Below are 13,603 nucleotides of genomic sequence, written 5' to 3'. Positions count from 1 at the left end.
GTTGTGAGCCTTGAATTCTTAAAGGAATGGATCCCATAACAATTTATAGTTATTTATTATTTAATTTTTTATGATCTAGAATACACGAGGTTGTGACACTTGGAGTGCCATAACTTGGCACAGAGGGACACTTAAGTGCCATAACTTTATAATGGTACACTTAAGTGCCAATATCGAGTAAAATGGAACACTTAAGTGCCACTTCGGCGAAAATCCGGCCAATGGCTGACGTGACAATTTTTGACGAGTTTGGTCCAAAACGGCATCGTTTTGCACGCCGACGTGGCGGAAAAATGCAAAACGACGCCGTTTCGCGTCCGACGTGTAAATAATAATATAAAAATTAATTAAATTAAATTTAAACTTAATTTTATTTAAAATATTCAAAAAATTAAAAAATTAAGAAAAATTTAAAAAATTTAAAAAATTAAGAAAATTAAGAAAATTTAAAAGGGGGAGATCGAACGGGTGGCTGAGGGCTGAGCCCTCGCCGCCGCCGCCTCCCGCCATCGCCGGGAAGGGCCGGCGATAGAGGGGGAGGGTCGGCCGAGGTCGCCGGACCTTCCCGGTGATGGCAAGGAGGCGGTGGCGGCGAGGGCTCAGCCCTCGCCCGCCCGTTCAATCCCTTTTAATTTTTTTTAATTTTCTTAATTTTTTAAAATTTTTAAATTTTTCTTAATTTTTTTAAATTTTTGAATATTTTATATAAAATTAAGTTTAAATTTAATTTAATTAAATTTTATATTATTATTTACACGTCGACGTGAAACGGTGTCGTTTTTGCATTTTCTCCGCCACGTCGGCGTGCAAAAACGACGCCGTTTTGGACCAAACTCGCCGGAAAGTTGCCACGTCGCCCATTTGGTCGGATTTTCGCCGGAGTGGCACTTAAGTGTCCCATTTAACTTCGAAATTGGCACTCAAGTGTCCCATTTAACTTCGAAACTGGCACTCAAGTGTACCATTTTGAAGTTATGGCACTTAAGTGTCCCCCGGTGCCAAGTTATGGCACTTGAGCTGTTCTTCTGCCTAGAATACACTATTATTATCATAATATACTAAAAACTGTTGCTCATTCATTTCTTTTTAAGATAATAGATTGGATTCCTTTTTTATGGCTCTCACCGTCGATCCCATTTAACATGTTTGGGATTCTCTTTCTCGCTCCGGCATGAAGACAAGAAGAAAATGTCCGATCAGTTCAATTAAAATAGGGAAATGCTTAAGTAACAGTCACTGTTATTATTGTTGAGTAACAATGGCATGTAAGCCACGAGATCTAATTGATAGAAAAGGTAGGATAAAAAAAATTTCCTTCCCTCCTTTGCAGCTGGTTTTATGCTAGCACTGGTGATTCACATATCACCGTTACTTTTAACAATAACATTGACTGTTATACTATCATCATCCATTAAAATAATATGAATCCCCCTTGTCAAAGTTCATAAACAATTAAAAAGACAATAAAACAAAAGAGAAAAAAGCAGTGGAGGGACGGGTGTAATTTTCTTTAAATTTTTTTATATTGGTTCTATTTCCATTTTTCCTTAATGATTATTTAATTATATTCCATCCATACCACATTTCCATTGACGGAGCGCACTTGCCAATCATGACCTCCGAAAAGTCCCACAACGGAAACTTGCTCAAAGGAAAGTGGGTATTACTTTCCTGGGCTGATGCTCCATCTCGAGGGGCCGCAGGATGAGCGCAGCATAAAAAGTCAGAGGAAAAAGATAGTGAAGTCTGTCAGACCGCCGTGTGACCCCACCCCAGCTGGGTACTCCGGCTGAGAACGATCCTCTACGGTTCCGTGGGGTCCAAGGGCACGTAGATGGGGATCTGGAGCTCGCTCGTCACATCCGTCGGCATCGTGAAGAACTTGTCGAGGACAACCCGGTGAGCTCTGAGGTGAGTTGGGACTTGACCAGGACTCGGCGAGTACGTTGGGCTTGCAGCCTTCGGTGCAGACCTTGCTAGGGTTGGTCTCGGAAATGGGACGGAACCGAGGGAGATGATCGAAACGAAAGGGGGTGTGGCCACGCCATCGAGAGTCAGCGAGGCATCGCGTCCGGTCGTGAATGGCAAGACCGAAACTCGCGTGGCAGCTTCATGATCAGAGGCAGGTCACTGAGGGGTGCGAGTACACGGAAGTCTCTTTCGGGCTGCATAAAACTTCATAGATATTAATTGATATTTGAACACTTTTTATATCTACTGTGATTTTTGCAAATAACAGACATCACCATAATGAACAGCAACTCATGGCCGGACCCAGACGATCTGTTCTCTCCTTATGACATATTTAACATGGATTATAGTCACAAGATCACTACAACGCACACTCCCAAGTACTCGAAGATTCAAAATACTAACTTATAAAAGCAAGTAAAGAAAAGTAGTCAAACCAGTCTCCTAGCCAAACGAAGTCTCATTGTCTCTGGACATTCTCGATGAAGCTAGCCAAAGACAAGTAAGATGAGCCACCCTCCACCAAAGCCTTCCTACTCTTTTCGCTCACCTCCTTAACCTTCTTCCTTCTCTCCGCGGCCTCATGGCTCTCCATTAACTTCCTTATCCCTCCCTCTATCTCGTCTGCCGTCACGAAGTTGCTCCCTTTGGCAAGATCTTTCCGATAATCCATCTTGATCTGTGCCGCCAGACCGAGCTCCACCACCAGCTCGAATGCGTTGAGTTGTTGCTCTGCATATTGCGGCCATGTGGCGATTGGCACGCCGAACCATATGCTCTCTAGGGTAGAGTTCCACCCACAGTGGGACACGAACCCTCCGATGGCCGGGTGGCTCAGGATCGCAACCTGTGGGGCCCAACCGATCACTCTGCCAACCCTGGCTGTCCTTTCCAGGAACCCCTCGGGCAGGACCTCTGCCGGATTCCCGTAGTCATGGGGGGCTTCCAGCTTGCCCTTCGTAGGTGGCTGACGTAGGGACCACAGGAAGCGGCGCCTGCTCTGCTCCAACGCGCGAGCAATCTCCTTCGCCTGGTCCTCGTCAAAGCTCCCAAAGCTTCCGAAGCACAGGAACACCACAGACGTTTCTGGCTGCTGGTCGAGCCACTCCAGGATCTCGAAACCCTTCGGACTGTTATTACCTTCCGTGCCCCTTCTACTCTCAACCTTGATGTTCACTATGGGGCCCACGGGGTACACCGGGGGCGCTCCGAGGCCCGCCAGGGCCTCCACCGCATGTGGTTCGAGCTCGGTGAATGTATTTACCAAGATACCTCTTGTTTCCCTTATCCGTAGGGCGTGGCTCAAAAGTAGCCGGCCAGCTTCATTTATGAATACATCGGAGGGCAAGAATTTGGCAGCAGGCAGTGGGTTCCTGAAGCACGGGAAGTCCAGCTCGGCGTCTGAGCCCTCAAGCTCTGTCAGGTCCATGTGGTGCTCGTCTTGGATCGACTGGAGGTGCAGTAGCAAGCCGAGAGCTGCAGCACTTGACGTGAAGAGCACGTAGGAAGGGACGCTGAGCTCGCTGGCCACTTCGATCATCGTGGTGCAGAACATGTCAACGACAAGGCCGGCTAGCCGTGGGGAGCCGCACATGTTGAGGTCAGCCACGGCTTCTCGGACGTCAGCTTTGTGGCTCTCAATGAAGTCAGTGAGGAAGGCCACTCGGGACGTATCTGGGGAGGGATTCCGCCGAGGGAGGATCACGAAGTGGATACCTGCAGCGATGGAAGCCGCGAGCGACTCAATGCGGAGTCAACCTCTGAGTCAAAGGGCAACTTCATGATAAGGATAGTGATGGAGAGCCGGCCGTCACGGTCCACAAGGAGCTTGGCGATCTCCACTGTCGACACCAGGTGGCCGAGGCCCGGCGATGGGATGAACACGAGATGAGATTTAGTACTCATATTGCGATGACTACGCCTTCGAAATTTCTTCTCTTCCGTTGCCGAGTTAGCTTGGATGCGAAGGATAACCAGGTGGAGAAGGCTCTTATAGACCTAAATCTGCTAGTTGTCGCCGGAATCGCCGTTGGTTTGACTCGATTCTGTTGGATTATTGCTAGCTTGCCATCTTTTTACTTCATTAAAAACGCTTAATGGATCCCCCATGACACCGAAAAATTTAAAAATTAGGACGCTTCGGGTTCACATTCATTCGATAAACTCGAGCAATTATTCCAAGAAGAAAATATGGGGCGGCTCATATGATAAATGTCACATCATGACAAATTTATAAGTTATTGCATGGTCCGTGAGTCGTTTAGACTCAATAATTTATAGTATATAGTCTACATAATCAATAATTTAAATGAGCTCAGCTTATGTAGTTGTTATGGACCATATAATATCTTTTCAATTGAGAAGTTATTGCATGGTGTCTATCTCTCGGACAATGACCTGAGCTTACAATAGTTCAAGTCCATATTGGACTTTGGTCCTTATACGACTCTATCTTTGAAGACAGCTGGAATCGTTCCAGGTGCAATTCATTGGTCAAAAGAAAAGTCCTAATTGGACTTTGGTATATCGAGCGTGTCTCGAGCTATCTTATTTTACTGCCACAACACTTTCGCATACGTAACAAGGAGTATCGGAGTTCCATCTCCAAATTTCATATAATTGGTATCAGAGTAAGGTTGCGCACTCTACATTTTATGTATGCTCTTGACTGTGGAGAATGTGATTGAGCAGAATAAATACTTTGCATGCGTTGCTATCCTCCAAAACTTATTTCGTGTATATATATATATTATCATTTTTCATTCTTAAAACATGTATCTAAATATCCTGCATCAGTGCTAAAGCAAATAAAAAATGAACAAACCGATTATTGAACAAATATAGTATGGGAAAAGAAAATAACTTGAGCCGGTAAAATTGTACAACGCCTCGCCCGGACAAGCACGCTTAAACCTAAGAATGAGAAATTAACTCCAATTATTTAACTTAATCTAAAAAATGCCATGAAAGCCAGCTTCTCGGGCACGGGAATCGATGGACTGCCAGGCACGACAAAATGGGGAAAATGACTTTCGTATGGTGATCATCTGAAGACCACTTTGTAGAAAAACAAAGTGCCAAGTTCATGTTGAGACTAGCTCATCATTACATGTAAACAAAGATAGAACATAACATGCTTATAACTCATCATTAAGTAAATAAGCAAGGACTAAATAGATAAAAGATATTGCCACAAAATATTGTAATTAATATGCTCAAATCGACTCATAGCAATCCAAGAATGGAATGGGATCATGACTTTCTATTATACTAGTCAGATTAGGTGCATCATATAACATATGAGTTAGGGTTATACATGTCCAGATTTACATTAGAACTTAAGGTGATCCCAGCATGATGGCATTCTAATAATACTTTGAGAGGATGAAAAACTTTACTATTTTTTCTTTCACAACAATTTATGCATTTTTTATTGCTCTTCTTTTCATTATATACTAGCCGATTTCTGCTATATTTCAGAAAACATTTCTCATTTTTAAGTTTCAAATTGTCCTTTTTCTTTAAAAATTATAATTGTATAGATTAAATGAGATAACCGTCAAATTTGTGCATAATCTCTCTAATTTTCACAGAATAGCTAAGACTTCCATTCTATTTGCAATATTGTAACTTCTTCTTAGGGAAAAATTTCAAATAAGAGTTTGAAGTGCTTTTATTTTATCAAATAAGGACCTAAAAATGGACCTTATTTCAAATAAGGATTTGAAGTAATCAAATCATTTCAAATAAAGGTTCGAAATGGAGCTTGTCTTAAATAAAGGTTTGAAGTAATTATATCAATTTCAAAAAAGGGTAAAACCTTTCAAATCGAAGGACATTTTTATCTTTTAACTTAATTTTTTTTTTCTATTTATTTCTTCTTCTTTCTTTTTCCTTTTCCCCTTTCCATCCACCAGCCATGGAGGAGGTCACCAACCTTAGGCGGGGCCTAGGCTAGTGAAGGAAGCCTCCGCTGGCATCATGTGAGGGCATTCCTCACTAGCTTAGGCGAAGGACACCCTCACGTAGGTTGGCAAGGGTAGCCCCCCCTCCCTCAATGAGGGCAAACTTGGCATCGGGCGAGGGTCGTCCTCACCAATGTTAAGTGAGGCTACCCTTGCCTAATCTAGCGTTAGGCAATGGTCGCCTCGCTTGGGTTGCCCGGCACCGGCGAGGGCGGCTCGACCATGAGGCGAGCAACCTCCACCAGCCATCGACGGCTATGGCTCGGTGAGGAAAGAGGAAAAAAGAAAAAAAAGAAAAAAGAAAGGAAAAGGCAAAGAAAAGAAAAAAAAGATATAAAAATAAAATTATATTTTTTTTACCAAAATATAGTTATAAAATTTTGGCTAACAAAATGCCATTTTTGAGATGATTTAGTCACTTTAGCTCCTTATTTGAGATGATTTGACTATTTCGGGTTCTTATTTGAAATAAGATTTATTTCAGACTTTTATTTGAGAAAACAATAATACTTTGGGCCCTTATTTATAATTTTCCCTTATTTAAGGTAAAGAAATTGTCGATTAAAATATTATGAATGGCACTAATGGTATGAAATAATAATAAGAAATTAGGGAATATAGTTTATTTTCACTATATGTTAAAAAATAATTTATTATATTCCCTCCATATCACCTTTAATTATATTTTTCTTTTCCTATTCACATCATTTTGCCTTCTTGCCTCCTTCCCACTAATTGAGTCCATAAGAGCCTCCAACTCATTATCATCTTCGCTACCGAGTGAACTTAGTTAGGAAAAGAAGAATTTTCAAATGCATCATCGTCTTCATGAGTGCTAAAATCGAGCTCCTGTTCATCCCATGTCCGGGCATCAACCACCTAGTGTCAATGGTGGAGATGGCCAAACTCCTTGTTGACCGCGATGATCGGCTCTATGTCACCATACTCATCATGTAAAAGCGGTCCATCTCCAATGTCTCTTAGACAATCAATTATTTCCTTTTTGTAAAAATCACTTGATTCATGCGAATGCCCATGCATTTATACACTCAAATCACCTCATAATGTCAAAGGACATGAAATTAGACACTTTTCATTCTCAGGTGAATAGTGCGTGTGAACAATGTTTTGTGAACACCACCGCCAGCGCCACTCACGTTTTTGAAGGAAGGTTTGCTGGAGCCGAAAGATGAGAAGAAGGAAAATAAGGGAGAGAGAGGTCGGTCAAGAGAGGGCCGAAGGAGGGGAGGGAGAGAGTGATGGGAAAGCTGTTGCACTCATTAAGTCCCATAAAGCATCCCCAAGTCCCCATGCAAGATGACCTCATCTTCTCTCTCTTCTCTTGCCTTATCAACATGCTTTTAAGGACAAAATGGTCATTTCCACCTTGTACAAATTCTCAATTTGCCCTTGGGCCGAAAATGATAGGCAAGCCTAAGAAATGGGCTAGGGAATTGATTGGGCTCAAATGGGCTTAATGTTTACTAATGGGCTTGGAAGAAGAAATGGTTAGTTAGGCCCAATGGGCTCACTTGCTTTCTTGCGCCTATTATGATGGTTGTCCCATCTTGGGACTAAGGCCCACATTGGCTTTGCTCGGCCCACTTCCACATGGGCTCGTTTCCTTGGTCCGAACATCCAAAGTCCGTCCCGAACATTCATAATAATTCAAAGTCCAATTTTAGGTCCTCATGCCATGTCAATTTCACCCTAATGCCATTTTGGGTACAACTCAGATTGATTACATGAAATTGTGGAGGATAGATTCTTATTTCAAAGTGCACAATTACTGAGGATCAACCTAGGGTCGTTTGCGGGCTCGATAACAGTAAACGAAATCACCCGTCGTTCCATTATGTTTTGTCCGCGAATTGACTTCTAGTCGTTCTCAAATTAGGCTTGCCTATCTATAGGATCATCCTCACGCAAGTCTCATGGTCAAGTCGTTTTCCCAGGTCAACTTCTTTAGTCATACGAGTTCTGTGCTCATTAGCCTTTCCTCTCAAGGTTAGTAGAGATCAATCAACAATGCATTGACGAAATTCACATTCATTCACCTCTTAGAGGGCTCGAATTTCAAGATGTCACACGATAAATGACAAATACCACCTTTTGAGTTTGATAACCAAAACATGGCATAGAAGTTCATCAAAGGTTGGGCCATAGTTGATATGCTAACTGAAAATCCTGAGAAACCTGATAATTGGGATGAAGTTGATGAACAAATCCACCAGGTCTCACATGACAAGTGAACCATGTATTTTCGATGGTACTGTCAACCTTTTTGGTTCTAGTACAAGAACAGTTTTAATATCCTCGGCTAGCCAACACTACTTAGTGGCTGGGAAGCTGATATTCCCTTGTACCAATAATATTTCTGAATATGAAGCTTGTATCCTTGGATTGTAGTTGCCCATTGACATGAAGTTAAAAGACTCCAAGTTTATGGTGATTCCACACTCATCATTCTTTAGATAAGTGATGAATGGCAAACAAGGGATGCGAAGTTTGTTGGAGAAAACTTCCTTATTATTTTGAAGTTGACAAAATGTTTCCATAAGTATAGTCTGAAGACTTGCAAACTCTATCGTCAAAGTCTAAAGACCTCCAGCTCAAGATTTAAAGTCTACCCTCATTGACAATATCTAGACCGACGAAGAGAAGACTTATCTAGATGCAAGTTTATCTTTAAGGATTTGGTTCATACGATTGAAGAATATCTTACAGCTAGAGATAGCACCTTGTGACTAATTATTCTTATCAATTCGGATAATTAGATCCATTGATTGGCGAAGTATACTTGGAAGGTTTTACTTATGGAAACCTAGATCCTGATTGTATGAGTGAGCATGATTGGTGGATTATCATCACATTCCTTAAATAACTCGAGATCTTCTTGATTGATTCTATCCAACGGGTAGATTGGAAGAACTCCTTTGGTAAGTGCCAATGGTTGTGAAGGCATAAGGGAGTATATAAGGAGGACGCTCAAGTTATTCAAGTGTGTGTGTGAAAGAAAAATTCCAAAGTCTGAAGCTCCTAATTCTTTGCTATTTCAATCGCTGAGCTTAAGTTGTACTCAAAAGAGGGATCAAACACTTGTGAGACCTTGAGGAAGTGTAGTAGGGTTTCTACACCGTGGAAACAAGGACGTGAGACTGTAAAATCCTTTTTTGATCCTTAGTGAAATTCAGCCAGTGGCCTGTCGGTGCGGAAGAGTGGACGTAGGCTTGGTGTAATCCGAACCACTATAAACCTTGTGTTTCAATTCTCTTTCCCATAACTGTTACTTTATTTCGTAGCTTTATATAACTGTTTATAGTCTTTTACATCTTTAGTCTATTATTCTCAAAAGACGATTTAATTTGTTAAGTCTAGCAAAACTTTTTTTAACGCCTATTCACCCTTCTCTAGGTGTTTTTACTAGCCTTATCAATTGGTATCAAAGCTTGTGTGCTCATTCAATTGAAGTGTTTTTACTTATGAGTTAAAGATCTATGGCTAGTATGTTAGCTCCAGGTTTGGTTGAAGGCCAAAGCAACACCAGACCTCCTTACTTTGATGGAAAGGAATATAATGTATGGAAAAACAAGATGAAGGCATTCCTAAGATTGAAAGATACTCTGGAATGGGATGTGGTACAAAAATGAATAATTCCTAAAGCTGCATTAGTTTCAGAAAGAGGAAAAGAAGTTACAAACGCTAGTGAGATGACATAAAAAGAAATAACAAAGAGACAAGCTTTTGATGCTAAAGCAATTTACTCTTTATATTGTGCTTTATCTCCTACTGAGTTTAACATAATTTCTTCTTGTGAAACAACCAAAGAAGTCCAGGATAGGCTGCATATTACTTATGAAGGAACTGATCGGGTGAAAGAAACAAAGATTAATATTCTACTTGGACATTATGAAGCCTTCAAGATGAAGCCATGAGAATCTATCACTAACATGTTTAGTCATTTTACAGAGATTGTAAATGGTCTAGAGTATCAGGGACAACCAATCTTAGGACTAATGAAGGTTAACAAATTGCTGCGTGGACTCTCCAAAGACTGGAATCATGTGAAGACTTCAATAAGGGAAACTCAAAGGATCATGCTGCTTTCTGTAGACGAGCTGGTTGGCACTCTTTAGTCTTATGAAGTGGAGCAAATTAACGAGGAAGAAGATCCCAAAAGTAAGAAGTCAATTGCTTTAAAATCTAACGATGATTATGATGATACAGACTTTGAAGATGATATGAACGATGAAGAGCTAGCACTTATGATAAGGAGGTTCAGGAAAATTGAACAAGAAGGGAAGAAGATACAATTGGAAGAAGCAAATCATTCAAAAGTTTCAAAACAAATCAACTGAGGATGATGAAGCCAACAAATATGTGATCTGTTTTGAAAGCAAAAAAAAAAAAAAAGGACACATTAGACCCAACTGTCCTCAGTTGAAGAAAAAAAGGGAAGAGCTAAGAAATACAAAAAGGCACTCAAAGTAGAGACATTGAATGATATTGAATGCGAAGAAAGTGATGAATATTATGTTAATATTTGTCTAATGACAAAATCAGAATCAGGCTCAGACTCTAAGATAGATTCAGACTCAGACTCGAGACTCAGATAGCAAAATCGAAGTAAGCAATTTAAAAATTCCTACTAAAGTCTCGAAATACATTGATGAACTTTGTCTTAGTCTCAAAACCTCTCTTAAAAGGATTTCTGAGCTAAAAAGGGAGAATTCTACACTTAAGCAATAGGAAAATTCTTGGAAAGAAAAGTTTGAAAATCTAGACAAAAGTTTTGTTGTTTTTAAAAAAAAAAAAAATGCAGACTCTCTTTAAAAAAAAAATACATTTTTAAAAAGGAACATTTCAAATATCTCAAAAAGGTTTTTAATTGGAATTGAAAAGTTGGAAAAGATTCTTTCAGTACAAAGACCTTATTTCAACAAATCAGGCTTAGGAATGACTTCAGAAACTATTCCTCTAATTGATTTTCCAAAAGTAAAGGAAAGAATCAAACAAAGACCTAAAAACTTTTTACATAAACCATTTTCAAGAAGTCTTTGTAAAACTTGTTGGCCTAAGTGCTCTCAAGTGTTCAAAAAGCAACAACTCAAAATATTTTGAGAAAGAATGTCCTATGATTTGGAGACCTATTAAGAAGGAATGGACAAAGAGTGTATATTGCACTAACTCCCATGGACCCAAGAAAATGTGGGTACCAAAGAAAACTTTGGTTCCTTTTTTAATTGTAGGTCACTGTCAAGAAAAATGTTAAATGGTATTTGGATAGTGGCTGGTCGAGACACATGACTGGAGATTCAAGTTGTTTTATAAAATTTGTGCAAATAAATGGTGGAAAAGTCTTTTTTGGTGGAAACAACAAAGGAAGAATTGTTGGGTGTGGACTTATAAAGATTGGAAGTCTTACAATCAACAATATTTCTTTGATGGAAGGACTAAATTACAATCTACTCAGCATGAGCCAACTGTGCGACACTTGATTCAAAATCAATTTTCAAGAAAGGAATATGTTCGAGAACTAGTAAAGATCTTTCTTAATCTTTTACTAGACGAAGACATGAGAACATTTATCTTATGAATATAAAACTAGAAAGATCTCAATGTTTAATATCAATTCAAAATGAAGCGAATCTTTGGCATCAAAAGCTTGGCCATGTCAACATGAAGCAAATTGCCAAGATTTCATCTAAGAAGCTTGTTTGTGGACTGCCCAACCTGAAGTATAAAAAATCTGACTCATGCACACCATGTGTGTTGAGAAAACAGGTTAGAAGTTCTTTTAAACCAATAAATCAGATTTCTACTAATCGTATTTTGCAGCTTCTGCATATGGATCTCTTTGGACCAACCAAAACTCAAAGCATTGATAGAAAGAGATATTGCCTAATAATTGTGGATGATTATTCTCAATTTACTTGGGTTTACTTTCTAGCAAATAAGTCTGAAACATTTTCTCAATTTTCAAAGTTTGCTAAGAAAGTTCATAATGGGAAATGATATGCTATTTCAAGCACACAGATAGACCATGGAGGTGAGTTTGAAAATCAAGATTTTACCAAATTCTGTGATGAATCTGGTTTTTAGCATGTTTTCTTCTCTCAATACATTTCATAACAGAATGGAGTTGTGGAAAGAAATAATAGATTTTTGCAAGAAATGGCAAAAACTCTTTTAATTGAAAGTAATATTTCTTCTCATTTTTGGCCTGAAGCAGTATCTACAACTTGTTATATTATAAACAGAGTATTCTTAAGGCTTATTCTAGAGAAAACTCCCTATAGTTATTCAAAGAAAAGAAGCCAATTGTTTCTTATTTTCATGTGTTTAGTTGCAAATGTTTTATCTTGAAAAATGCAAATGATCGAATTGGTAAGTTTGAAGAGAAATCAGACGAAGGAATTTTTCTTGGCTACTCAACTTCAAGCAAAGCCTACAGAATATTCAACAAGAAGACTCAGTCTGTGGAAGAATCTATGAACGTCAAATTCTATGACTCTTTGCAAAATCAATTGATTCAGACTCAAATTGAAGAATCTGAACCTGCTCCAGACATTACAAAGTCTACCTCCCTTGAAGTGGCTCAGACTTTTGAAGAACAACAACGAACATAAATTGAAGAATCAATTGAAGTAGAAGATCAGCAAACTGTCAGACTAACCAGTAATTGGAAGCACAAGTCTAGTCATCCCAAAGAACTCATCATCGGTGACATTGATGAAGGGATTTGCACCAGATCCAAAAAAGTAAGAAGAGTCTAGCGCCATGGCACTTATTTCTAAAATAAAACCCCAAAGCATAGAAGAAACCTTAGTTGACGAAAGCTGGATTGAAGTTATACAAGAAGAACTCAGATAGTTTAGCATTAACGATGTCTGGGAACTAACTCCTAAATCAAAAGGTAAATCAATTATTAGAGCTAAATGGGTTTTCGGGAACAAGATGGACGAAAAAAGAAAGGTGGTCAGAAACAAAGCAAGACTCGTGGACAAAGGATATACGCAAGAGAAAGAGATATACTATGATAAGACCTACGCTCTAGTAGTAAGAAGAAGTCTATGTGGAACAACCTCCCGGATTTGAAGACCCAAAGAGACCACACTTAGTATTCAGACTGAAAAAGGCTCTATATGGATTGAAGCAAGCACCTCGAGCATGTTATGACAACTTAAGTAAGTTTTTAATTCAAAATGATTTTGTCAAAGGAAAAGTGGATACTGCCTTATTTATTAAAAGAGAAGGTAAAAACTTTTTACTTGTTCAAATCTATGTTGATGATATTATATTTGGACCACCTAACGAAAACTTGTGCAAGAAGTTTTATAAGTCTATATAGGATGAATTTGAGATGAGCATGATGGGTGAACTATCTTTCTTTCCCGGATTACAAGTGAAACAATTGAAGGAAGGAATTTTCATTCATCAAGAAAAATATGCAAAAAATCTCGTTAAAAAGTTTGGATTGGAGAATTGCAAAAAGACTAGGATACCGATGTCAAGTTCTTTGAAGTTGGACAAAGACGAAGGGGGAAAGAAAGTTGACCAGAAGCTTTACAGGAGTATTATTGGTTCACTTCTTTATCTTATTGTTTCTAGACCTGACATTTTGTTTAATGTTTGTATTTGTGCTAGATTTCAATCAGATCTTAAAG

General features: G+C 39.3%; 1 protein-coding gene across 1 annotated transcript; it reads right to left on the bottom strand.

Annotated features, from left to right (window-relative positions):
- Window positions 1-1,317: 1,317 nt before the first annotated feature.
- LOC104433752 (anthocyanidin 3-O-glucosyltransferase 2) lies at window positions 1,318-4,008 on the bottom strand. The gene is given in 3 exon segments (XM_010046616.3): window positions 1,318-2,165; window positions 2,409-3,675; window positions 3,678-4,008. Coding segments are annotated over 2 exon segments (1,443 nt in total). The 5' UTR covers window positions 3,877-4,008; the 3' UTR covers window positions 1,318-2,165; window positions 2,409-2,431.
- Between the last annotated feature and the right edge of the window lie 9,595 nt (window positions 4,009-13,603).

Source organism: Eucalyptus grandis, chromosome 1 (assembly GCF_016545825.1).
Source record: "Eucalyptus grandis isolate ANBG69807.140 chromosome 1, ASM1654582v1, whole genome shotgun sequence".
NCBI classification, from domain to species: domain Eukaryota; kingdom Viridiplantae; phylum Streptophyta; class Magnoliopsida; order Myrtales; family Myrtaceae; genus Eucalyptus; species Eucalyptus grandis.
Note: the sequence above shows the minus strand (reverse complement) of the source record. Positions and strands in the feature narration are given on the sequence as shown.